Source organism: Terrapene carolina, unplaced genomic scaffold (assembly GCF_002925995.2).
Source record: "Terrapene carolina triunguis isolate 2854851 unplaced genomic scaffold, T_m_triunguis-2.0 Scaffold88, whole genome shotgun sequence".
NCBI lineage: Eukaryota > Metazoa > Chordata > Testudines > Emydidae > Terrapene > Terrapene triunguis.
Window position 1 is genome coordinate 29,456,018 of NW_020664439.1, and position 25,001 is coordinate 29,481,018.

At 39.0% G+C, this 25,001-nt stretch overlaps 2 protein-coding genes across 6 annotated transcripts in view; one reads left to right on the forward strand and one right to left on the reverse strand.

Annotated features, from left to right (window-relative positions):
* The first annotated feature begins 550 nt into the window (after positions 1 to 550).
* IL12A (interleukin 12A) lies at positions 551 to 4,836 on the forward strand. The gene is made up of 6 exons (XM_024195048.2): positions 551 to 581; positions 827 to 978; positions 3,247 to 3,354; positions 3,465 to 3,506; positions 3,610 to 3,714; positions 4,587 to 4,836. Exons 1-6 carry the CDS (start codon positions 551 to 553, stop codon positions 4,752 to 4,754), a joined length of 606 nt encoding a protein of 201 aa, XP_024050816.2. The 3' UTR covers positions 4,755 to 4,836.
* Positions 4,837 to 9,978: 5,142 nt separating this feature from the next.
* Positions 9,979 to 25,001, reverse strand: part of LOC112103352 (NACHT, LRR and PYD domains-containing protein 1b allele 5-like) — a 39,485-nt gene continuing 24,462 nt past the window's right edge. For 2 of the 5 annotated variants that reach the window (XM_026650200.2, XM_026650199.2), the window contains exons 4-16: positions 24,786 to 24,833; positions 24,217 to 24,246; positions 19,911 to 19,955; positions 19,772 to 19,815; positions 19,622 to 19,671; positions 18,281 to 18,501; positions 17,943 to 18,193; positions 16,666 to 16,800; positions 16,153 to 16,291; positions 14,789 to 14,842; positions 13,799 to 13,864; positions 11,860 to 12,132; positions 9,979 to 11,189 (exon numbers count right to left, since the gene is read on the reverse strand). In XM_026650200.2, coding sequence (XP_026505985.1) covers positions 11,179 to 11,189; positions 11,860 to 12,132; positions 13,799 to 13,864; positions 14,789 to 14,842; positions 16,153 to 16,291; positions 16,666 to 16,800; positions 17,943 to 18,193; positions 18,281 to 18,501; positions 19,622 to 19,671; positions 19,772 to 19,815; positions 19,911 to 19,955; positions 24,217 to 24,246; positions 24,786 to 24,833 — 1,367 coding nt within the window. In that variant the 3' untranslated portion in view covers positions 9,979 to 11,178. Of the gene's footprint in view, positions 11,190 to 11,859; positions 13,707 to 13,798; positions 13,865 to 14,788; positions 14,843 to 16,152; positions 16,292 to 16,665; positions 16,801 to 17,942; positions 18,194 to 18,280; positions 18,502 to 19,621; positions 19,672 to 19,771; positions 19,816 to 19,910; positions 19,956 to 24,216; positions 24,247 to 24,785; positions 24,837 to 25,001 lie in introns of those variants that run through there. The other 3 variants (XM_026650198.2, XM_026650197.2, XM_026650201.2) reach the window with 2 other exon arrangements.

Here is a 25,001-nt window from a genome sequence, read left to right on the forward strand (position 1 = left end):
CTTTACCGCAAGGATCTCAAAGCACTTCATAAAGGTAGAAGCACCGAGTCCCCTAGCACCAGTGTGAGGAGGGGAACGATTATCATCCCCAGTTTTTAGTTAGGGAAACTGAGGCAGGGAGCAGTGACGTGATTCATCCACGGTTACCCAGACAGCATTGACCTGCTGTCTCCCAGGCCTTGGAGTTGCTCACTAGAGCCCAAGCTTAGCCAAGCAAAGGAGGCCGGGCGGGGGGGGGCCATGGCAAAGTCCCCCTCGGCCCCTCTCCTGGTGCCCGGGCCCCAGCTCGCCTCTCGGGATTCCCTGCCTGCCCTCGAGGGCGCGGGGCCCGGCCCGTGCGCTCTCTCGGGATGACTAGCCGGGGGCCGCTGCCTCCCGGAGGGAACCCGAGAGCCGGCCGGCCGCGTCGCAGGGTTTCAGCTCTGACCGAGCAGCTGATGTAGAGAAAGAGAGAGGAGGGAAAGTCCTGGCTACGGTGCGCCTCCGGCTATAAAAGCGGCTGCCGCCAGCCGGACCCAGCAGCGCTCCAGCACTACCTCAGCGACTCCACATGGCGAAGCGCCCCGGCCTCGACTGCCCACGTGAGTGACCAGCGCCCCGCAGCGGCCTGGCCTGGGAGCGCAGGGACCCCGCTAGCCGAGGCCTCGTGCGCTGTGCGCTGCGAAGGGCTCCGGGCCGGGCCGGGGTCTGGGAAGGGTCGCGGCCGGGCCGGGCGGGCAGCGCGTGGGGAAGGAGGAGCCGAGGGCGCACGTGCAGCCGCGTTCCGTTGTTCCTTGCCCAGGGGTCGCTGGCTCCCGTGCTCACGCGCGGCCCTTGTTTGTTTCAGGTGGCTGGCTCCTGGTGACTCTCCTCGGCCTCAGCCTGGCCGACTTGGCAGCGACCTCGCCGCTGCCTTCCTCCTGGCCCAATCTGAATGACTGCCTCAATGTTTCCAAAGCCCTGGTAACCGCTGCGCGGGACGCGCTGCACCAGCTGAAGGTTTGTCTTTCCTTGCCTCGTGTTCCGCGCCTCCCATCAGTTCTGGTGACATGTTAAAGAATGTGTCACTCCTTAAGCAAAGCTGTTGGTCTTCAATATTTATAGCTAAATAAACCCCAGTAAAACAATACCTGCAAGGGTTAAATTAGAGTTACCGGGACTAACTCCAGAGGAAAACGTGGGAGAGGTGTTAAATATACAAACTAATGGCACCAGGAGTTGGTATGAAATGGTTTTTCCAGAAGGGAGACAAGTGTAGCTTTGCCTCTGTATCTAAATTTGTTTTGCCAGAGTCACAGTTTTGTGCAGAGAAGGAAGAATGGACTTGTGGTTAAAGATTCAGATACCCCAGTGATGGGTGCACAATCAAAACCTAGATAGAAGGGATAGGAGTAGGTGCAGTTCAGGAAATGTAGGTTCTGTTGGTGGCTAGATGCACTCTATGGCTTGGGCAAATTGCTTGGGCACCATTTATACTACAAATTTAACTCTGCCATTGCACATTTGTCTGATGTGGCTAGGTTAAGGAGTCCCATCTACTACACAACAAATAAAAAAGTATGCTAGAACATGGATTATGTCCCTGACCGTGAGCTGGGAGTTTTTGATATGTAGTACACAGAAAGATCAAGGACTCATCTTCATGTTGTCTCATTTTTAAAATAGGGAAAATAATACATACCTACCTCTTAGAGGTGTTGTGTTTATCGATGTGTGTAAAAGCGTGTTTGAGATATTCAGATGGAAGGAGCTGTAGGAGGTTTTATTTCTATGATAGGAGGCATCCTCTTTCTAAAGCAGCCAGATGGTGCACATTCCCAAACTGTGTGTAGCCTTACATCTCTGGCTCTTCTGTTTGCTTCAGCTAATCAAATTTCTGTGTCCCTGTTTTTAACCATATTCATCATTTGGTATTTCCAGAGAACTGTAATAATTTGTCCTTGCTTGTTTCATACTTAACTTTCATTTGTGCGTCCAATCCTTTTTATTATTATTATTATTATTATTCTAATTGCTGCCTGAAATGACGCTTGACCTGTCATCTTCCACTTGGGCAGGACTTAAATCAACTGGGACAAATTCGGGGATGATAGATATGGTAGTATAAATTATTGTTGGTAAGCAGAACACAATACGGGGATTGACTCCAGCCATCCTCCCTTCAATACTTCTTGGTGGTTTCATTATTTTTTCTTTTCTGTGACAGTTTATTTGGGGATTTCACACAACAGCCTAAGATTCTGGGGTTGTTTTTTTTAAAGAACAGATAGAATCAGGTTAAGGCAAAGAGATGGTCTGCATCACATATCCAGTATTATGCTCAGTAAAAGTTAACCTAAATAGGTACTTTAAGCTTAGTTACAATTAATAAAGAAAATACCTCTTTATTTTCTCATGAGAACTTTCTTCCCTTAAACTTTTTGTCTTCCAGCCTGAGTGGCCCTCTGTCACAGAGCATCTCCCTCTGATCTGTGTCCTGCTAGTGTTTGCTTTTATTTTTTCCTTATCTGTCCTGTTTGAGAGATTTTTTTTCCACCCTCTGTTCAGTTTGGTTAATTCATATATAGTCACTAACTCCTGTAAAACATGCCATCAACTAGGCAATTAGGTAGTGTGTTGGCAGCTGGATAAAGAATTCAAACAGCCCAGCATGAAAGTATCCTCTCGCATTATCTCTTTCTAAGAATTTTATGGGTTGGTTCAGGAGGCATCCTTTTCTCTGCCATATCTTTTAGTTATATATGTCTCCTTTTCTTTTTACCATCTCTCACTGGTACAGTTGAACTGGTGGTAACAGTAAGGGGAATCTGTTTCCATCACCTCAATGAGACAAAGTGCCACTGATGGTTGGCCACAAGACAATGCCACTTGTCCATTTGAATGTTATTTGTCTTTCTCTTTTTTAAAAAGTAATCATTTTTTAAATTATAAGTTTGTGGTATATAATGTGCTGAGTGCAGATTCATCCTCTTAGAATGATTTAGAATGTTAACATAATGGAGACAATGTAATCCAGTGCAATGCACACAAAATATAAATCTATTTACAACCCTTGCTCCTAATGAAAATGATGGCAAAATTTCCTTTGACTTTAGCTTCATAGCTTGGATATTTGCTTGTTGGTTAAAGGCGCAAAGATATATAAAGAGGATGTTGAAGCACCTTCAGTTGCCATAAATCACCTACTATCCAGTATATTTCTGCTTATAAACATGCCCTGCAGCATTATGTGCAATGATTCAATCAATGTCCCCTTTGTTTATATAGGAGCTTGGCACGCTAGGATTTGAATGTACTCTTGAAGAGGTCGATCTTGAAGATATCACTAAGAATAAAATCAACACAATTAAGGCTTGTATGGCAGAAGAGTCAAAGGTATTGCAATAAATAAAAATCAAGTTTCCTCACCTTTATATGGAACCATCATGTAATTCATCATAGTGATACAGAATGTCACATTCATGTCTGGTGTCTTTGATTTTCAGACTGAAAATTGTCCTACATTTAAAAGAGCTGATTTTGATAAGGTAAATTGCCAGTCTCCCAAAAGAACAAATCATTTGCTTTTTGTTTGTCTGTAAGCATCTAACAGCACTCTCCAATATTTCTTAATCCTTGTATCTTCTACAGATTGAATGCCTGCGAGGTATCAATGAAGACCTGAAGGCTTACAAGGCAGAGTTCAAGAATTTCAATAACCAGAAGATGCTGGCTGCTATTGACAAACTGATACAGGTCTGTTTTCCTTTCAATTGCCTAAAAGAGTACTTTATATTATTTCTATCATAAATGGAGTCCTGTTCTATGTGTTCCTTTCTGTAGTTACCCAAATAAGTTACTCTGGAATCTGGTCATTTAAAATCTTGATTATGATTTTTTCTTAAAATTGAAGAAAGTTTCTCATCTCTGTATAAATGAGGTCTTACTTTGATACTGTATATTACTGTATTAAAAAAGTGATTCCCTATCAGTGATGTAGTAAACATACTAGTAGCGAATTTTCTGTCTTTTTAATGGTATCTTACTTTGTCTCCCATCTCTACCATGAAATGGGGCGAGAGTGAGAGATAAGACTGTATTTTCGTAAATAATTAATATGTATTGATAGGAAATAGGGAACATATGTAACATGGTTATTAACAAAAACAACAAGGAGTCCGGTGGCACCTTAAAGACTAACAGATTTAATAGCTGGTAGCAATCATGTCCCTACTTTAAAATAATTGCCTTTTTATTAACATAGCATATCTAGATGCACCGGAGATTCTAATAGTTGTCAAACGCACTGGATTTAATTATTTGTAACCCACAGCCCTCCCTGATTATCCTTTAAAGGCCCAAACCTGGCCTTGGCAGGGGAAAACTATTTACATCATTAGGAATGTTTGTCTGCATAAGAAATACAGGTTTGGGCCCTAACTATATGAATGGTATTATTACTATCATAGTTTACCTTTTCATAAAACATTTTATTTTTAATAGCTTAATTTTTTAAATTTAAACTAATTTTTTTTGCATATTCAAAGACTGATGTATATTGCTACTCTAAACATGGTTAAATTGTCTGACCAACCCACTTTTTTTTTTTTTTTTTTTTTTTTAAAAAGGCTGTGAAAATTAGCAGTGTGAGTGTGGAGCAACCATCTACAAACAGAGGATCAGCCTCTTTCAAAGAGAGAATGAGGTTATGTAGTGTTCTCCATGCTTTCACAATTCGCACTGTGACCATAACCAAGATGCTGAACTACTTGAATTCTCCTGGAAGCTCATCATAATCACTGAAACCTGGAAGCACTTTCTATAAAACATTGAATCAAAGCTATTTTAAGTATCTGAAGAAAATATATATTAGGTTCTACTTACTGCAAGAGCTCTGTGTGCAGAACTCTCACTGAAGTCATTGAAACTTGTACACACAGAGGGCTTCCAGGATATGGACCTGAATTTAAGAATACAGTAATATTTCTACAAAAACTTTTCAAGGATTAAGCACAATAATATTCTACAATATTTTTCATGACCTAAGTTGTCTTGAGCAAAATACTATCAGTGTCTTTTAAGCTAAGATGTTAAATTTCTACATTTCTAGAAAAAATAAGCTATATTATATCAACATGTTCTCAACATAACAAACACCCAGGTATAATTTATTTATCTTAAATTATTTATTTATACATTTGTAAGTTTTTATAAAATTATTATATAAATTGAAACCTATTTATAACATTCCTGACTTATTTATTAAACAATAAATAATAAATGTATAATCTGTATAATTAACTTTGGTCTTTTTCTTATTTGTGAATTAAAATCAATCTAAAAGGGATACTGTCACATCAGCAATTGTTTTTTAAAATATATTTAAATACTTGCTTGTAAACAGTACATCACTGTTAACACCCAAGTACTGGAAAAAAAATCTAATTTTGTTTTCTTTATTTGTGTTGGATATATACTCTCAGACAAGACAATGAAAGTAGATTACTCTGTCTACCTTATAGTTAATTTCCAGTCACTATACTAGATTCATAGGGTGAAATCCTGGTCTCACTGAAGTCAATGGCAAAAATAATCTATATAATTTATATTATATAATAAATATTTAAGGCCAGACGGGGACTACTGTGATCTAGTTTACCCTCCTACATAATACAATCATAGAACCTAGTAATCCATGTAATTTGCCAATGGAACTAAAGCATTTTTTTTAAAGGCATTGGTTTTGATTTAAAGATTCCAAGTGATGGAGAATTGACCACATCTCTGGGTAATCTGTTCCAATGGTTCTTTATATTCAGTTTAAAATACACATTTGATTTCCTGTTTGAACTTCAGATATTGTCAAGTTCTCAGGCCCTAATACAATGCCCCAGTGTTTGGGCTGCAAAGGCAACTGGGGAATTTTAATTCATTTTTGGGGGTGGGGGGAAGGAAATAAATACTACTAATAATAGAAGCATTTCTGTTGAACTTAGTTATGGTATCAACTTGTTTTTGATTTTAACCAAACCTAAAGCTTGAGTCAAATTTCAGCTGACAATGTTTCATTACAGAAGTGCAACCAAGGATTTACCTCTCTCTCTGAAAAGGTCTAATTCTTGTTCCCTCTGCATCTGAGTCTGGCCATTTACTACTCTTCCCTGCCCGGGGGGAAGGTAGAAGGGGAAACGCATTGATGCCACAGAAAAGACATTCTTACTGATCTCAGTTTCAGGGAATTGAAGTTGCAGGGAAACTCCTGCTTGGCTCCAGGGTGGAGCATGTTCAATGCAGAGCCACTCTTCCAAGAATTTAGCAGCCAAACTCTAAATCTGTACTGAGCATGTGTGAAATGTGATATTTCAAATGCTTATAAGTAGGCCAAATTTGAGGTGTTTTTTCTCACAGAACTGCAACAGGCCCATCCCTGACACCATGGTGACACCACTTGCCAAATTTCAAGTCCCCGCTCCACAGCATGGTGATGCTAGAGCTTGTAAATGAAATGGTTATAAGAATTTTTCTAATGGAGGCAAAACAACGTATTTTCCCCTACTGTCATCCTTGGAAAAGGATGAGCCATTTTTTTGCTGGAACCTTCCAAAAAACAACAAAAAATTATTCTGACAGACACCTGGCATGACATGTTTCAGCTGAAACAGTTACAATTTGGCAAGATTATGAACATCTGAAAACAGTCTCATAATAGCAAGTGTCAGACAACCTTGGCAGTCCTGATCCCCCATGATGCTCTAACTTGTGCCAGAGCAGAAGCAGAGAATCAAGGATGCGCACCCAGTTCCCTGGCAGTCCTCACACTTTGTGGCATCCAGCAGAAAATGGACATGGCATAGAATCTGCCCCAATATTTGTTATGTGTGTCGATCCTAGAGGAACTCTCCTTGCTTAAACACCCAAATGATGGGTAAAATAGTCTTTCATCTAAATTTAAAATAAAAATGTGTTTGTTTGAACTAGCCCAATTGTTCAGCATTAGTTCAACAGGGGTTCCAAACTTGATTTTTGTCATGCTGCTATGACTGATTCACTAGTACATAGTGTTTATTTACTAATGGTTTTATATATTCCTTTTAGTATCACATGAATATTAAATAGAGAACATATGTTTTATTGTATTTCCAGTGTTTTTCTTCATATGACACTCACAAGTATGTCATCCCTACTTAAAATATGATTACACATACTGGGGTGGGGGGGGGGGGAAGCCCATTGTCTACTCTGAAAATTGTCTTCAATGGGGCCAGGATTTCACCCTGTGTATTTAATATTTAAATACATATTTAATACTACAACAAAGTCTGAAAGGCATGTTATTAAAAGTAATTGTTAATTAGGCAGATTTAACTACAAGTCTAACTAAAAGCTGGTAATCCCCTCTGAGTGGGAGGTAGCCTGCTGTGTTATTGATTTTAAATATGGAGGAAGACAATACCCTTCTTTTAACAACTAAAGAGATCCCCTAGTAGCAGAGATGGACAGATTATTCTTTACACCCACCTACTAAAAGCTTCCTCTGACATTCATCAGTCAGGAACAGTTGGCTTCATGACACAGTGTGAAGGAAATTTCTTGATACATTAATACCAGTGCCCCCACTATTATAGTCCCCAAAGTTGCAGTGTCTACAGTACTTGCTGCCGGTACTACTGCATAATTTTGGTGCATAAAGCTCCCGATGACGTGATCATGCTATGGCCTGATATGGTATAAAGATGGGAGGAAGTCAGAGTTTTCTACCTTCACAGTCTCCCTGAGAACTTGATATTTAACATAATAATTGAAAAGCAGATCTGATTTATTTATAACCAGAAATCCAATACATTTTATATCAACATTTTAATGTCATTTCATGAAGGAAATTAACTGATTTTTATAAAATCTTTGAATGCTCAATAAACATTTATAAAATATTTTTATTAAAAAATTCACAACAAATGTCTGTTACTGTCACAATCTCTCTCTCATATAAATGAAGGAATCTCCTCGCTGATTCTAATTAGGTAGCACTTGGCCAAACAGGTAGCCCAACTGGAGCCATCTTAAATGATCCAGTGTGGGAACAGTTGAAGGTTAAATATACACGGATTAGGCTTTTCTAAATAATTTCAGTTAACAGCTGGTTTAAAAAAACTGAATTAATAAAAAACATTAAAAAGTATGAATATATCTTAGAGCAACTTTGAAATGTTTTTTTTTCCACCACTTTCTAGGGGGACTTAAATTGTCTCAGTCCTAATTTGCCTCAGAAGAATAAGGATTCCTTCATGTTTGATTCTTTTTTTCTTCTTATAGTTTACGTTCTGATCCTGCAATGAGATGCACACAGGCATACCCCCTGTACACACACTGTGCTCCATTGTAGGATCAGGTGCTCCTCAACCATCTTTGCAATTAGATGGAGTAGGTCCATATTTTTGAGGGTTTGTTACATTCATCAATAAGGTAGGAAGCACACAATGACACAAGAAAGTAACGTATAATATTCTCCAAATAAAACAATTTTCTGAAGTGCCTTCCCAAAATGTTATGGGTTTATGCAATCACAGAAAAACAAACAATGGGCGGTAATTTAACATACTGCAAAAATTAAGTATATTGGCTGTGGTATCAGTGGCTGCAGAATTTCCTGAAGTGTGTTTTCTCATATATGTGGAGGCATAGAGTCAGCCCTTAAAAAGCAACTTTGGAACATATAAACGGCAGCTTAACCAACAATAAGGGCATGCATTGTCAGGTGAAAAATCGGATCATAATGACTCTCCTTCATGTGGGCTCATCAGTGCTCAGCCATTGATCTTGGCTGTAACCAAGAAAACAGAGAAAGCTCAAAGAAGAGAACCAAAAGTAATGTACATGATTTAAGGAACTCCCATTGACCAGAGAGACAGCAAGGTCTAACGGTGGGAGGGCTTGAAGTTCCCCTCATGTATATCTCTCCTCACTCATTCCACTGGAGGGAATAGGGTTTCCCCACAAACACAGAAGAGGCTACAGAACTAGCCTTTGAGCCCCATGTATTTCTGTGGCTCCAAACAGATCCTGAGAGATCAGCAGGAGACCAAAGCATGGCATTCTGGGCTCCCAGCACTGCCTCGAGTCCCACTCTCTGACAGCAAAGAGTCAATAGAGCTACACAGCCAGGGATTCTGCAGTTAGTAGAAACTCCTGGAACTCCCCTTAGAAGGGAATCCACATTATGGAATGGGAGCAGCAGAAACATAATACTCTGGTGTTATGACATTCCTGCCCCAAGTTCCACTTGGCACGGGTTAGGGAAAGAGATAATAAATACCCTTCCTGCTCCAACCAGCCCACAGCTGCCCTGGCTCACTCACTCTCTACCTCCTCTATCCAAAGGAATTCTCGGGCTAGTGGAGAGCCCTCAGAGGTCCAGGGGAGGGTGACCACTGCCACGGAGTTGCTGAACGTCATTCATGCATGGCATGGTTAACTCTGTGGTTCCTGTCTGTGCATGGATATTGGGGGCATAACCTCTATTGATCATGTCTATTCTATACGAATATTCAGTGCATCCTGACTAGACTTTCACTGTTGTGTCCTAGTATTCATTGGGTTAGGTAAAAACCTGGGCTGGTTCTACACTATTGGTGGTTTCAAAGTCCTGGTCTACAATGTGGAGGGGATATTCCAGGACTTTACAGAAAGTTCTGCAGAAACTGAACCAAGGCATAGAGTAAACTAATGCAACTAACACAAAAAAAGGCTATGGGCAAGATCCAGAAGAACTCATAGTTAGTGGACATAGCACTATAGAGATATACATTTTCAGAAGGATGAGAACAGAATTTATAAGATCAGCATGAATACAAAGACCCCTAACAGAAGAATGTATATAAGCGTAAGTAGGATTTCATCTAACAGCGAACTGGTAGAGGGCTGCAAAGATGAACGCTGATATAAGATCAGCATGTGATATAATTTAAATTATATTTTATTTGCGGAATAAAATGTTAAAAACTCAAAATTCCAATGCAGATAGGTATTTCTCCATTTTTATTCATATTTTAAAAAGCACACATAACCAGAACACATTCAAAGGGAGACAATACAGAGACATCCACAGGAGCCCTTAAAACTAGACCACAATCTTGCCTGCAAGGAAGCAGTTCTGTATTATAGATAACAGTATTTTAAAAGCTTAAAAACCTATAAATGTGTTTTCTGTTTGCTGATTTATCTATTGACCTTTTGCTTTTCTGCAACCTTTAGTAAATTTTCTATTTCTAACCTACACACCTGTCATTTTAATGTTCAATTTAAGTTAAAAACAGTAAAAAAAGTCCAACACTAAAAATGCATTTAATTTTACATTGATTATAATACAACAAAAAGCTGTACAACATACAAACTCATCTTATAAGAAATGTGTGACCAACTAGACACGTAGAGTCAACATGGCCCTGCCAGAGAAAAGTTAAAGCTGCCTTTAGTACGTATTGGTGCTACATTGAAACTAATTCATCTTTGAATAAACATAAAACCAGCCTAGCAAAGAGGCGGTATACACAAACACACACAATGATCATGTAATTGCATTATCATGAAGGGTTTATGCACCATGTACATGGCAACCCATCCTGAGCCTCTGAATGTATGTACAGAGAAATGTTTTGTACCCAGTGAAATTGGCAGTATTGTTTTATAGGTGATGATGAGAGGTACATTAATGAGCCCCTCAAGCCATTTCTAATCTCTGTGGAAATCACCCATGGAACTGGATAAAAATGCTTAATATTGTCAAATAGTTGGAAAGGGTGAGCTGTTTTCAAGGGTGGGTTAAGATAGCTCACATGAGTTGTTCAGCACCTAGCAGGAATGGTTCAAAGGAGACATGAAGTCCGTGGGAGATTCAAATTGCATTAGGATTGCTGCTTCAGTGTCAACTATATTGTTAATATGACTGGTATCCAAACATTTGAATAATTACTCCTGAAAATGTTAAATTCATTTACATTGGTGCAAAATTCAATTCACACTCTTTCCCAAAATAATGTTTTGTCTAAACTTTTCCAAAGATTGTTTATGGCTTGTATCTTCATAACGGGTCTCCTGAGTTCCAAACTGTAGAGAGAGTCCCCAATTAAATCATATTTAACAGTATGAAAAGTTTAAACCATTATGCAGCTGAATGTCCCTGAGAGTTCTCCTTTTAGCTGTTTCTCCATGAACTCATGTCTGCTACAAAAAACCTGAGGAAATGAACACACAGATGTATATATTAGCTGGCCTCTAGGTGCTACTGCAATAGAATTGTTAAATAGTAATAATAACAAATGTACATAAAAATCTTATGACACTATACAGATATAATTTTAAGCTAATTTTCCCCTTCAGAAAGACTTTCCCTGGATCAGTTTAGGCCCCAATTCTCCAAACAGCCCTGCACATGCTTGACTTTACAAATATGAGTAGTCCCATTGAAATCAATGTGCATAAAGTTAAGTACATACAAAAGTGTTTGCACGATCAAGGCCGCAATAAGCTTGGGCAAAGGTGCACCTTCAATGTTACTAAAATATCTAGGAACAAAGGTACAGACATTTCTGCAATGAGCTCTGTAATAAAAATAAGATTTTGCTTGGGTTTATAAGGGTGGTTGATTTTAACTGACATGGAGCTATACCAACTGTTCTAAGTATTAATCACTCCAAAATATTTTTTCAAAAAGCAAGTATAAAATACTATAATTATAAAATAGAATGAAAAACAGCTGAATCAACATTAAGGGGGAAAACTTCATGTTTTATTTACACAATACAAATATATATTAGGGTGTCTAGTGAATTCTCTGATATTGAAACCAAAAGCATGTCTGAAACACAATCACATAATGAAGTATAAAGAAAAGTTGATGTGTACCTTCCAGTATTTGTATTATTTCATATGACACATGATCCTTGAGACTGTCATACAAATTTTGCGCAGTTCCATTACTCTTTTCACCTTTCCTCCACTTCTCCAACATCAGGAATTTATGAACATTAACCTCTTCTTCTTTTGCCTGAATCTGCTGAATATCTTTCATTTCTAACTTAAGACATTCAATGCCAATTTCTTTCCAATCTTTACCCATCTTCTTTGCAAGAGTCATCAGTTGCTGATCAGTTAACGTAGTTTTAGCTTTAGTTCCATCTAAAAAACACACAGGATACAAATCAGCTGCAACAAGAAGACATACGACAAAGGTGATCATATTCGTTAGTGAGCTGAAGCTGCATTTTCACTTGTTTTATTGATGCTGCTATAATGCTGACTAATGAAAACTGTACTGACTTGCTAGCTTACCATGCAGTATAGGAACTGACAAGACAAGCAAAGTAAGAGTCAGGAGTGATGAAAAGTCACATGAAGAAGAAGTGCAAAACGTCCGAGGTTGCAAAAATATCTTAAATTTAGTTTTCATTCCCAGGACTTGAAAAGTTTTTCTGATCATAAACAGCTACTTGTCTAGTGGAAAAAATGCACAAATCTGAAACATCTAGATATGCTGTTATACAGAATAACCAGATACTTCAGATGCATATGCAGCATTAAACTGCAAGCCAAGTTCCTTCAATCACCTGAAAAACGCAGGTATCTAGCATAACTGTCTATCTTAAAGTGTGCTACTGCTTACAGAGAACGATGATTAGTATACTTTTGTAATAATTACTTTAGTAAGAAGTCACAACCGGCATGGTTATATCTATCTAGTCAGAACCTCAATGGTCTAATCAGATTTCTATTTCAATGGATCATTTTATAAAATACTGTAAATGAAGTTTTTAAATGATTAAATAGCTCCCTCTAGTGGCTAAAAGCCACCACACAGAACTATAGAGAGAGCCTACCATTGACATGCAAATGAAACCTGATTCTTTCTGCATTTCTTGAATATCACCTTATTCAAACATCATCATTTTCTTTGGATGAGCTGACCATCCAGAAATAGGTACTGGAAGCAAAAGATGTATCCCTTTCCTGGACAGAATTCAAACACTGTAAAGCAGGGGTTAAAAATGTAATGTAAAGTTCTGAGCTAAAACTTTATATATATGAAATTGAAAACAGAAACTGGATCCAAATGTACAATTTTGAATAGTGTCTACTGTAATATGATATTCCTCTGTATGACATTTTGGTAATTAACCCAATCATGTCTATAATTTCTCAGAGTAACCATTAGGAAAGCCAGCAAGGCTGAAATTTTAGCAATATGTTTGGAAGAAAAATAAAGCTAAGATTCTTAGAGGCATGTAGAATTATCCGTGCAACCTCTTATCTGTTAGCATATCCAGTAGCAGCAGGAGCATCTGACATTGGAACCTATTGAATTACGGCCCTGATTCAGCAAAATACATAAGCGTGTGCTTGAGTCCCATTGACTTCTCAATGAGACCTACTGGGTGCTGAACACTTCTGAAAAATCAGGCTACTACTTTCAGATGCCAGAATAGGAGCTGAACTTTGGGAAGATCTGGTCCCAGTCGTGGGTGGAGAGTTCTTCTGGAAAAATAAATCCAGCACAATAGCAAAAATTCTTCAAAAGCAGCTCTTTTGTCTTGATGTACACACTCACCTAATTTATAGCATCAACCTATGGTCATACAAGCAAACATTTGTTCCTAAAAATGAGGTATATTGATGCCTTCTGCACCCACAAATGAAGGTTTCTGTCCCCATAAATTCTGTGGTCAGATTTGTGGAGGCCAATTTAACATTTAACCCTAAGAAATAAATAAATAAATAAACAGGATAAAATGAACCTTAAACAAATATTTTTGAATCACACAAAAATTCTCTACTGAAATATCTCTACCTTTTAGCCTTTTATTATAAAATTCTTCGTCAGAAAGGCTGTTGCTTGATTTCCGTCTTCTGTTACCTAAGGAGTAGATGACAACTGATTTTACTTTTTTGTATCATATATTCTTCTCCTGTGCTTAATCAGCATATAGTAAAGCAGAGTGGTCTCTCTCCAGTGCAGCGGGGGTTAACTTCCCTTGGGAGGCGCAGCTAAGGTTGCCAATTTTGGTGGGAAATATTCCTGGAGGTTTCATCACATGACATAATCTTTAATTCACTAGATGCAGTTAACCCTGTCCCACCCTCCCCAGGAAGTACAGGGGCAGGGCAGAAAGTATAACAGTAGGGCCCTGCAGCTCAGTTCAGCTGGACCAGAGAAAGAGGCAGACAGCTCTCTCAGAGAGCTGAGCCCTCAGTGAGGTCCAGGACCAGTCATGGCGAAGACCAGCAACCTACTGCCCCAGAAGACGGAAGACACTGGGGAGAGACTGGAGCAAGGGCCGCCCTACTGCAAGACTGCAAGCCAGAACTGGGCTGCGACAGAGTGACACCCACAGGAACTGGTAGGAAGTTGCCCAGCGAAACCAGACATTGGTCCAGTTGGACCCGCTTCCCTGCTGACCCCCTGGTGGGATTGCCTTCCACTGCTAGGCTCCTAGGCTGGGACCTGGTAGATCAGTGTGGGCATGGGTCCCCTTTCCCCACCCTACACTTGGGAGCTGAGGTCCGGAGTCACAGACTGTTGGTGGCACCCCAACCAGGGACCGGGGACCCCTGCTGATGGGCAGTGTGCTGGGCCCCCCGGTACAGATAGGAAGTGCTAAATGGGCAATTACATGGTTGCAAGTCAGGCCGCCCTGACAAACATCCGGCCAACCTACTGACTCCCCAACGCTGCCGGAAGGGGGTGCCCTAACCTCGAGAGGGAGAAACCTTACACAGCACAACCGAGGTGTAAAAAATATAAATCATGTAGTACCCACTTTTCTTTTATATAACTTACTGATTGTGTTTCTTTTCCGCTCATTCTTGTTCTGGTCATGTAGTATCCAGTCACCTGTTAAAATATAAATGTTTTCTGGAGTAAATGAAAGGCACTACAATAATTCTCACTGCTAATCCACAAATCCAGTAATTCTCACACAGAAAAATTATTAGTCTCTTCCACTGCTCAGCAAACATTTAACAGTAGGGTACTGTAATGAGATATCATTTTGCTATGATTTTGTTACTTTTATTTGACAACATGTATAATATGATGTATTATCTGTAATAATTAGAACTCAACCACCCTTACCAAAATAAATTAAAACAGTCTACTCTGCAATGTGAAATTCTTTAAATTTTTATTGTTTGGTCAATTGATAAACAGCCTGATCCAAACCCATGGAAGTTAAGATTTAACCCTTGGCTAATTCTGACCATCTTCTAACGGGTTCTCAATCATTAGTGTAAATAAGCAAGGTTCTACATAGTGTCATGTTATTCTAAATCAGCATAACATGATATTTACATAACATTCATGAACTAAATCTTTTTTGAAACACAGTTCCCAAATATCCTAATATCTATTCCTTTCTGTATTTATTTCATTACCGAGATTCATTCACATCCCTACAGACTTTCATAATGAATAGCAACTTGTTAGAAAATCAATCTACTTGGGTAAAACAGGGAAGAAACATTTTGGAAAATGACAAAGTACAATATTATTATCATTATATCACTAGATCTAAAGTTATAAAACTCTGTATTGTATAAATATTTATTTTACATTGATTGTTGGGCATCTTTCAGTCTTGGTTATCTAAAAATTTGGGTAATATTAGCTATACAAATAAACAAACAAATAAATAAATAAATATTTCACAGGGTAAAGTTCCACCATGTACCATAAACTAAATCAGAGTAATCAATGCTCTACGTCTAGTGTTTTAGGTAAATTCATATTTATACTATGCTCATGTAAATATATATTCAGGCCTTTGCTCTTTTTCAAATGTATATTATACATATATTATTAACCAAATTGAAAATATATTTTGCCATTCTCATTTCTGAGATTGTAATGATGTTATGCTCTCATAACTGCACTTCTGCTGCAGCACATGTGAAAACCCACAAAATAAAAGTTATAAAATGTTGGGATATTTTATATTATATATAATATTTAAATTAATATAAATTACATTACATTTTCCAATATTCCCTGCCTCTGTCCTAGCCACAAGGATCACAGCTGTCTTTTCCTGGTGTTTCGGCACTTTCAGCTCCAGATCTGGTGACCTCAATGGAAGCAGAATTTGACCCAAACCACAAGTTTTCAGTAGAAACAAACTATAGCTGTCAAACACAAAAAATACTCACATTCTCTTAGTTTTGCTTTCCAGACAATTTCTTCAGACTCGAGTTCAATCAAAGATAATGTAAACTCCATAGGTTGCTCCAAGTAGACTTCAAAATAACTTTTTAATTTTAAGAGGGAGCCATCAACAAATTCAATTTCCTAAAAAATGTAAATCATTTTTTTTAAAAAGCTGAAACATTTACTATAAGCATTAAAATAGCTTAAACATAAAAAGGCAGCTTTTGGAAAAGCTGTGGCATAGATCTGGAGTGTAACCCTGGCCCCAATGAAGCCAACAGGAAGTTTGCCAGTGATTTCATGGGGGGCCCGGATTAACCCCTATAGTTTTAGAGTTTCTAAGGGTATAGCTTTCCTGTAATGATAACAAACAAATGTGCTGGAATTCATTTACACTGATGCATGCCCTGAATTTATGAATATAAATGACAAAATCTGTATTTTTCACAAAATGTTTGCAGCCGAGCTGTGATATGCACATTGACAGCACAATTATGTATTCATATAGAACATACCTCAGGAGTTATTTCAGCTTCTGATTCACTAATTAATCTGTATCTCTTTCCATCTTGTAGTTGTTTTTTACAAACTGGGGGCTTGTCAATTTTGATGAATTTCTTATCAGAATGTTTTACTGCATTCGAGATATCCTAAAATTTAAAAATACATTTTACTTGATATTCATCCTGGTCTACAAATTAAAGAATTTCATAAACAATGATGTGCTTCTAAACTTCCTTGTGGTTTTCTCTATCTTCAGTTTTATTAATGGATGGCGATGCTTTTCCTTGGAAAGTAAATGATCAAATCAAACATTTACAGATCATGGGATATATTCTCACTTACAGCTGGACAGGTTTATGTGCCCAAGGCACCCAGATCCCTCCCCAATCAGATATTGATGGAGCCTTCACCCTGAGCAGATCAGTAAGCCACTGTATTCGGATGATATCGCATTATGCAAATAACAAATGTGATTGTCTATAGGGCTTTTTTTAAAGTGCTACTCACAACTTTCATTTCTGCTCATTACTAATATCCCATTTTACCACATACGAGCCTTTCTACACATCAAGCCTTATAAAAAGCAATATAGAAATTTACAAAAGCATTCATTAGCAAGGAACCACCAGAGAAACATTCTTCTACTTTCTCTAGTTTCATTGAACCCTATCCTCTGAGGTGCTGAGCACTTTCCACTGCCATTGAGAAAACTTCCCAGGGGAAATGAGGGTGCCCAATTCTTTGCAGGACTGGGTTCTAAAAGACATGTTGACTTCATATTTAACCTCCTCTGGGATTGTATGGTAAAATACTGAACAAAAGCAAAGAGCGGACCTATTGTCAGCCCCTTGCAAACAGCATCATAATGCTGACTGTTGATCAGAGTGAGTCCTGCCAAGTGTCTATTCTTCAGTAACTTTCAAATATCATTCTCTCACTATTATGTTACATGGGGCAGTTCAAAGGTCAATTCTGTCACGAACAATGAGTATGAATGACAGAGTATGAGCTAGTCTGGGAGTTGAACCATTCTAGTCCTCATCCTGATCCTGCAAGCCCTCCATGCATGGAATTCCCAATGACTCTTAGACCTCTGCATGTGAGACACTCTATTGGAAGATCAGACTCTGTATGTCTACAACTCCATGGGCATATTAATAAATTTGATGTACGTCAGATCTGAGGCCTAAACTACATGACAATGTCAACATTTTAATGATCAACATTTGGGCATATTTATATTGAATCTGAGCACTTTCCACTGGTAAATTAAAAAAACAGACCTTACCTTTATAAATGAATCATTGTTTGTTGCTACATACACACGAAATGATAAGGAAGGGTGATTATTGACAACTTTGTATAAAATTACAGCCCCATTGTAATGTACTGGCTCTTGTGTTTGAATAACCGGTCCTACTGGAGAGAGAGAACTCACATGCCATTTGACATGCGTCATTGAATGATCAACAGAAGGCTCAATTGCTGGACCAGTACTTTTAATATGTAAAACTTTGAATGTCATGTCAGATTCATGATCTGCAAAGAGATACCAAAACATTAACATTTCTTATAATGAATAGCAATAGATAGCTACATTTGTTAAACTCAATGTACAGTACTTACCATTTAGGCTGAGGGAATGTGGGAACTGAATGCAAGTAAGAACAGAGGCTGAGTCACAACTGACATCAAATATAGGGCCACCAACTATCCATGGTTTTTTAACATAATCAGCATATTTGCTCCAAGACAACACAGAATATTTGATTACAGCAGCCTTGGTTACATCGAAAATCAAGCCTGTAACAGTACATTGGTAAGTTCCCTCTGCCTCCAGCTTCAACCTGTATTGGACAAATGTGACAAATCCAGTTTAACTTTTATTACATATTAAATATCACGTAATGTGATTTGTTTAAAAGTGGTTCATATGAGACAATTTATTTTTTAAAAATGACTCTTTCCTTTGGAGGTTTTCTCCCCACCAAGAACAGAACCCTATTAACAAACAAAAAAGCATGGAAAATAGCACATAAAATCTTTTAATTTAATTTTTTTTTTAAGATTAAACCTAGGTTTGTTTGTTTCTTTGTTTGTTTTTTTAGCATGTCAGCTAAATGAATGCAGGAATGGAGGAAGTCCAAACCAGTGCAGAGCTTGATACACAGGTAAAGTGGAGAGCTGCTACCTGCACTAGGGGCTCAACCCAACTCCTATTGACTTCAATGGATGTTAGACCAGACCTTAGCTGAAGTTTCTGAGGGTATGTCTTCACAGCCGCTCGGAGTGTGATTCCCCATGCAGGCAGCACAGACACATTCTAGCTCTGCTTGAGCTAGTATGCTAAAATAAAAGTGTGGACAGGGTGGCACAGACAGCTAGCTCGAGCTGCCACTCTTGCCACCGCAGCCACACTATTTTTAGCACGCTAGCTCAAGCAGACCTAGCACATTTGTCTGCCCATGCTGGGAATCACCCTCCCAGCTGCTATATAGATATACCCTGAGTGATATTCAGAACTAATCCCAAGTAAAGCACATTACAGTAATCCAATCCAGAGGTGAGAAATGCATGAGTAACTGTGGCAAGGCAAACATTCAAATGGAAAGTACACAACCGTTTAGCCAAGTTCAGGTGAAAAAAAGGGAATTACAGAACAAGACACCTTACAGAAGCCTCAGTATAGCAAAGGACTTAAGCACATGCTTAACTTTAATTATTTCAATGGGACTACTCACATACTTCAAGTTAAGCTTTGCTGGATTTGGCCCAGAAGCTAGTGCTGATGAGAGTAATGAACTGTTTATTTTTAATGGATTTTGAGGCATCTTCACTTACAATTATGAACATGTTACTGAGCAGGACACATAAAATAAATTAATCTCTTATGTAATTCAGCTGAAGAGAGAAGCATTTTGAGCTGGACAATGTAAACATCCCCCAATTACATTAAACAATACCTACCAAAATTGTCCTCTGGAAAGTTTTCTGGGGGTCACTTGCTCTTTCTGGTTCTGTAAGTATAAATGAATAAATTTGGTGAAGCACAGATTTTGCAGTATTACAATTTGCAAAATACTAACACAAATTCTAATGTGGATTTTAAAAACGTACATGTTCAGTCTTGACATGTTCACAACGAAACTGGCTATGAGCCTCTAAATAAAAAAACAGAGGGGAAAAAATCAACTCTTGAAAATGAAAAATTATTAAAAATTGTCAGATGAACGATTTCAACAAGATCCATTCATACCTGATTCAACAGGTGGCAGCAATTCATTCTTTTCCAATTCTTCATCTATAAAAAATATTACTTTTATAAAATACACGTTTCATACACAAATATGTATAGTGAACTATACTCAAGCTGAAACGGGCCCTATTCAAAGCTTTTGCATAAAATAAAGCTGAGGATGATCTTTTTTAATACCCTTCTATCGGCTCTAAACATTCTAACCTCCCTTTGATTCTAGTTTTTTCCACTGCTTAATCCAGTGATATTTTGCGGAAAAACACTATATATCAAATCCGTCAGCCCTCTAGGCAAATTTCTGCTCCCAGGTGCACTGGCACAACTCCACTGACTTCAACTGCCTACACAAAAGAAATTAAGCTACTATTCCCTTCCCTCAGCAGCAACCTCATCTCCTTTATTTCAATTCAGATCATAGAAACAGACTCATGAGATTCATAAAGTCTGATTTAAATGTAAATAATAATAAAAACTCTTTCATCAATACTGTATTTCTGTCTCAACTGTCCAAGGCATATGGTCACCTGTGTTTAAGTGTTGTCTTTCTGTTGAATCTTGTGGTTCAACCACAAGTTATTGGCATAGATGCAGAAATCACTGGGTTAAATATATGGCCTGTGTCATGCAAGAAGAGAGATTAGATGATCACAATGGTCCCTTATGGCCTTCATATCTAAGAATGTATGAAATAGTGGACAAATTTCAGGGTCCTATGAAAGTAAGCACAAAGACTCTATCATAATGCGTATGCACAAGAGGGCATGGGCCACCTTAATTCTAGCATCTCCTAACTTTTCAGTGTTTGCCTTTACAACCTTAATATTCTTTTCACATAGGTTTTTTTGTGTGTAATATTTTAAGTTTTTAAAAACAGAAATTGGAATCAACATGTGGAATCATACTGACCCCTACGTGTTTGTCAGTAGGATAGGAACATTTAAATCTACAGCACAGACCCTTGCCATTGAGTTAACAGAGTAACAGATAGCTGTAGTAGGTTGTTATCTTCTAGGTGGATCAGCAGCAGATGGGGATCAGACACACACTTTACCAATGGGTTTCCCAGGTATTTGCTGACAGCAGAGAAATGCTGAGGGGAGTCATCGAAGTCATAGACCCTTTTGCTCCTGTTCCCCGCAAACCTTCTGCCCATGTCCCCTCCAGCCTGTCCCTGTGCCAGTTCTGCCTCTCCCCTCAGCTCCCCATCCCAGTTTCCTCCATACCCCACCTAGCTTTTCACCCCAGTCCCATTCTCCTTGTCTATCCAGTCCCAGTCTCCACCCCTCCAGGCTCCTCATCCCAGTTCCAGTCACCTTGCCCAGCCAGTCCCAATCTTCCTGGTCTTCTTGTCCCACTATCCTTGCCCAGCTATTCCAGTTCCCACCACCACTGGCTCTTTGTCTGATCTCAATCCCCCATCCCCTTCCGGGAAACCCATTGGAAAAGTGTGTGAACGCATGAACGCAGCCAGCTGTTCTGGCACCTCAGCAGCCTCTGGTAGGCAAAAGGCGGAACTGCAGCACTTCTGGGGTAGAATGTATTTTCTGTGGGGGAAAAAAATTCGATGCCCAGTGCTGCAGATCTCCCCCAGAAGTAGAAGTTCATCACAGCACCCTGCCGCAGAGCCAGGTTCAGACAGAGTAGGGCACCCAGGTATGCTGGGGGGTCAGACTGGGGTTCAGAATGGCTAGTGGGGGGACAGACTGGGGCATGGGCTCAGGAGCTAGTGGGGTGACAATGTTGAGCCTGGGGATGGAGGAGAGAGGCTGCAGAAACCCATGGGGATGGGGAGTGCAGGGACAGGGGCAGATGTGACTGACTGAATGGGAGAGGCTTGGGGTCAGCCGGGGTCTGCATCAGGGAGGCTTCCATACTCCCTAACAATCACCCCTCTCCCAAAATAGCTTCTCACACCCACACCCAACATCCTCCAGATTCACTCCTAGGCTCCTTCCCCTTCCCTCAGCAGCTCCGTTACCCCTGACTCCCCCAAGCCTTTGCACTATTTCTGACAGGTGCAGGAAATACAGTTCTGTATTGTATTTTAAATGAATTACTCAAAGTTCTGCATTAATATGCCTAGTAAGGAATCTATGTAAAAAAAAATTACTAGAATCTTTTTTTTTTTTTGGTCGTATTGTTACAGACATACTCACTGACAGATATTTTGAAATAAAATACCAAAATAATGAAACTGGCATGATTATATTGTGTTATTTTGACAAATAAAATATGCAGAATTTTGCAGAATTTTCAAATATTGTGTGCAGAATATTTTATTTTTTGGTGCAGAATTCTCCCAGGAGTAGCAGATGGAATCTTCAGAGAATTTAACTGCCAAATTCTAAAAAATCTCTACTGAGCATGTGTGAATGAGATTTTTAAAGGCTTGTAACTTGGCCAAATTGAGACACTCTTTTACGTAGATGACAAAAAGCCTATCCCTGACCCTAGGGTGATTCCCCCATGCCAAATTCCAAGTCCCAGCTTCAAACCATAGACGCACCCGAGTTGTGGGTTCTCAAACTTTATTTTTCACGGACCACTTTAAAATTGCTGAGGGTCTCGGCAGACCACTTAATGATCTTTCCAAATGTTGTTTGTACCGTTAGCTAACTATTGTAAAGCACTTTGGATAAAAGCGCTATATCAAAAAAAATCCTTCTCCAGGGTCCAGGCACCTAATTTGAGGTTCTCAAACTGTGGTCCATGGACCACCAGTGGTCCGCGAGCTCCTTTCAGGTGGTCTGCAGATAGTTCCCTCTAAGGTGCGCACCTGGGTGGCCACACATGAGAGAATGAAGGGCCAACCACCTAATCAGTGGAGACACCTGTGCAGCTCCACTAATTAGGTGCCTGGACCCTGGAGAAGACGTACATGTAAGGTGAGGTGGTGGCCTTGGGGGGAATAGAGGGTAGGTAGGAGGGGGCAGTGGGGTGAGAAGAGGGGGTGGGGGGAATTTGGGACGTGCAGGGCTGTGGCAGCCAGAGAAAGAGGTGACTTTCCCCAGCTCCTGGGCTGCGGCAGCCGGGGAGAGACACCCCCTCCTTCCCAGCCCCAGCTCAGGGGCTGCTGCGGTGGGGAGGAGAGGGAGAGACCTCCCCTCATTCCCAGCACCAGCTCTGGGGCTGCCGCAGTGAGGGAGAGAAGGCACATCCATCGCATTAGAAAGGTAAGACTACTGATATTAAAATATGAGTTGTGTGCTTTTATTTGAAGAACAAAAAATGTTAATTATTATTAAGGTTTTTTTTATATAGTGTTTTTATCCAAAGCGCTTTACAATAGTTAGCTAACGGTACAAACAACATTTGGAAAGATCATTAAGTGGTCCGCCGAGACCCTTAGCAATTTTAAAGTGGTCCGCGAAAATGAAAGTTTGGGAATCACTGCACTAGAGCTTCTCAATGAAATGGTTGTAAGAATTTTTCTCTTTAAATATGGGAAAAACAATGTCTTTTTCCCTAATATTGTTTTTGGAAATGTCTAGACCATCTTTGCTGAAACTTTGCAAAAAGCTTCAAATTGAGGCAGACACTCAGCATGGAACATATCAGTCTAAATCATTAAAGTTTGGTAATGTTATAAGCAGGGTTTTTTAATGGGAAGTGTCAGGCTACCTTAACTATAGGTGGCACTACCAGCTCTACCTATAATATGCACCACTGACCTGATTCTGCAGCCTTTAATCATGGTGAGTAGTGTATACTCACAGTAGTAGTGCCATTAAGATAACTTGCCAGCGGAAAGGGTTGCAGAATCAGGCTGTGAGAGTCTTTAATTATATGATCACACTATCTTAAGGGTGTGTGTGTTTGGTCTGGAAAACATGATGTTACACTATGTTATCTGAAAAACAATATGTGAACACATAATTCAAGGCTGTGAGTTGAATCCATTCTTGAGTAAACTCTATTTTACCTGAGATTAGTTTGCCACATAGCTATTTGCAATGCTTACATGCAATTAAGTACAGTAACTTTGGTATTTCCTGAATTTAGGGTTCCTAACTCTGCAACTTTAAAATTGCATTAAGAAAGTATTTTTGAATGTATTTATTTATAAATACATGGTGTGAGTGCGCAAGACCATACAATATAAATTCTTAACTGGGCTCTTTATTAATTTGGGGAAGGGTTAACAGGAAGAAATGCTTTACAACTAGGCTATGTTACACATTGTATCAACACTCAATCATTTGCTTGCTCTTGCATCCCATTGCCCCCTATAAATTATTATAAGAATCACTAATGGAACTTGTCCTTTTATGGCAACAGAAATAAGATCAAAAACATATATACTCACCTGATTTTCTTATATCTGTCTCCTCAGTATCTGCAGACAAAAAGCCTTCTAATTATTTAAATACAAATTATATATTCAACTTGTAAGAAATATAAATAGACTGCTGGTAATATAACACACACACATCAAAACATTCATGCCTTTCACCAACAGCAATCGCTTCCTGCAATTCTTTTTCTGCTCATCCTGTTTTGCCACTTTTGCTGCCAATTTTTAAGTGTATTTATGACCTCTTGTTGCTTAGGACAACTATTGTGATACAAAAAATGTTTTCAACAAGTATTGTGTCTAGAATAAAACAACTTTAGCCTTTTTTTTTTATTACTTCTCTGTATAAATCCTTACTCATGAAAGAGAATGGGATAAACGAAGAAGAATGAGAATGAGAATGAGAATAATTTGAACACGTAAAATATTATTCAGTTTCTCAGTATCTAATCACTGAACTGATCATAGTAAACAATTGGTTTGAAATTATTTACATAAACAGTAGTGTTTTAATCATTTAAGATCAATCTAAGAGCTTAAAAGAGTGCAAGGAAATACAGATACTGCAACATAATACTCACCTGACTCACTTTCAGAGCTACTTTCAGAGTTATTTTCAGAACTGTCATCTCCTTAATAGAATTACATCCCATTAGCCATGGTAATAATTAAATAACTTCACAGATAAGCAAAACATAAATTTAGATATTTAAGCAAATTAGCTGGGCAACAAGATATATATATGAGAGAGAGAGGGAGAGAAATGCAGCGGCCCTTATTGAGGGGGCTTTCTTGCT

Coding starts and splice junctions, on each gene's coding strand:
- IL12A (XM_024195048.2), top strand. CDS start 551: ATGGCGAAGCGCCCCGGCCTCGACTGCCCAC. Junction 582..826: donor CCCCGGCCTCGACTGCCCAC/GTGAGTGACCAG, acceptor TGTTTGTTTCAG/GTGGCTGGCTCCTGGTGACT. Junction 3,715..4,586: donor CTATTGACAAACTGATACAG/GTCTGTTTTCCT, acceptor TTTTTTAAAAAG/GCTGTGAAAATTAGCAGTGT.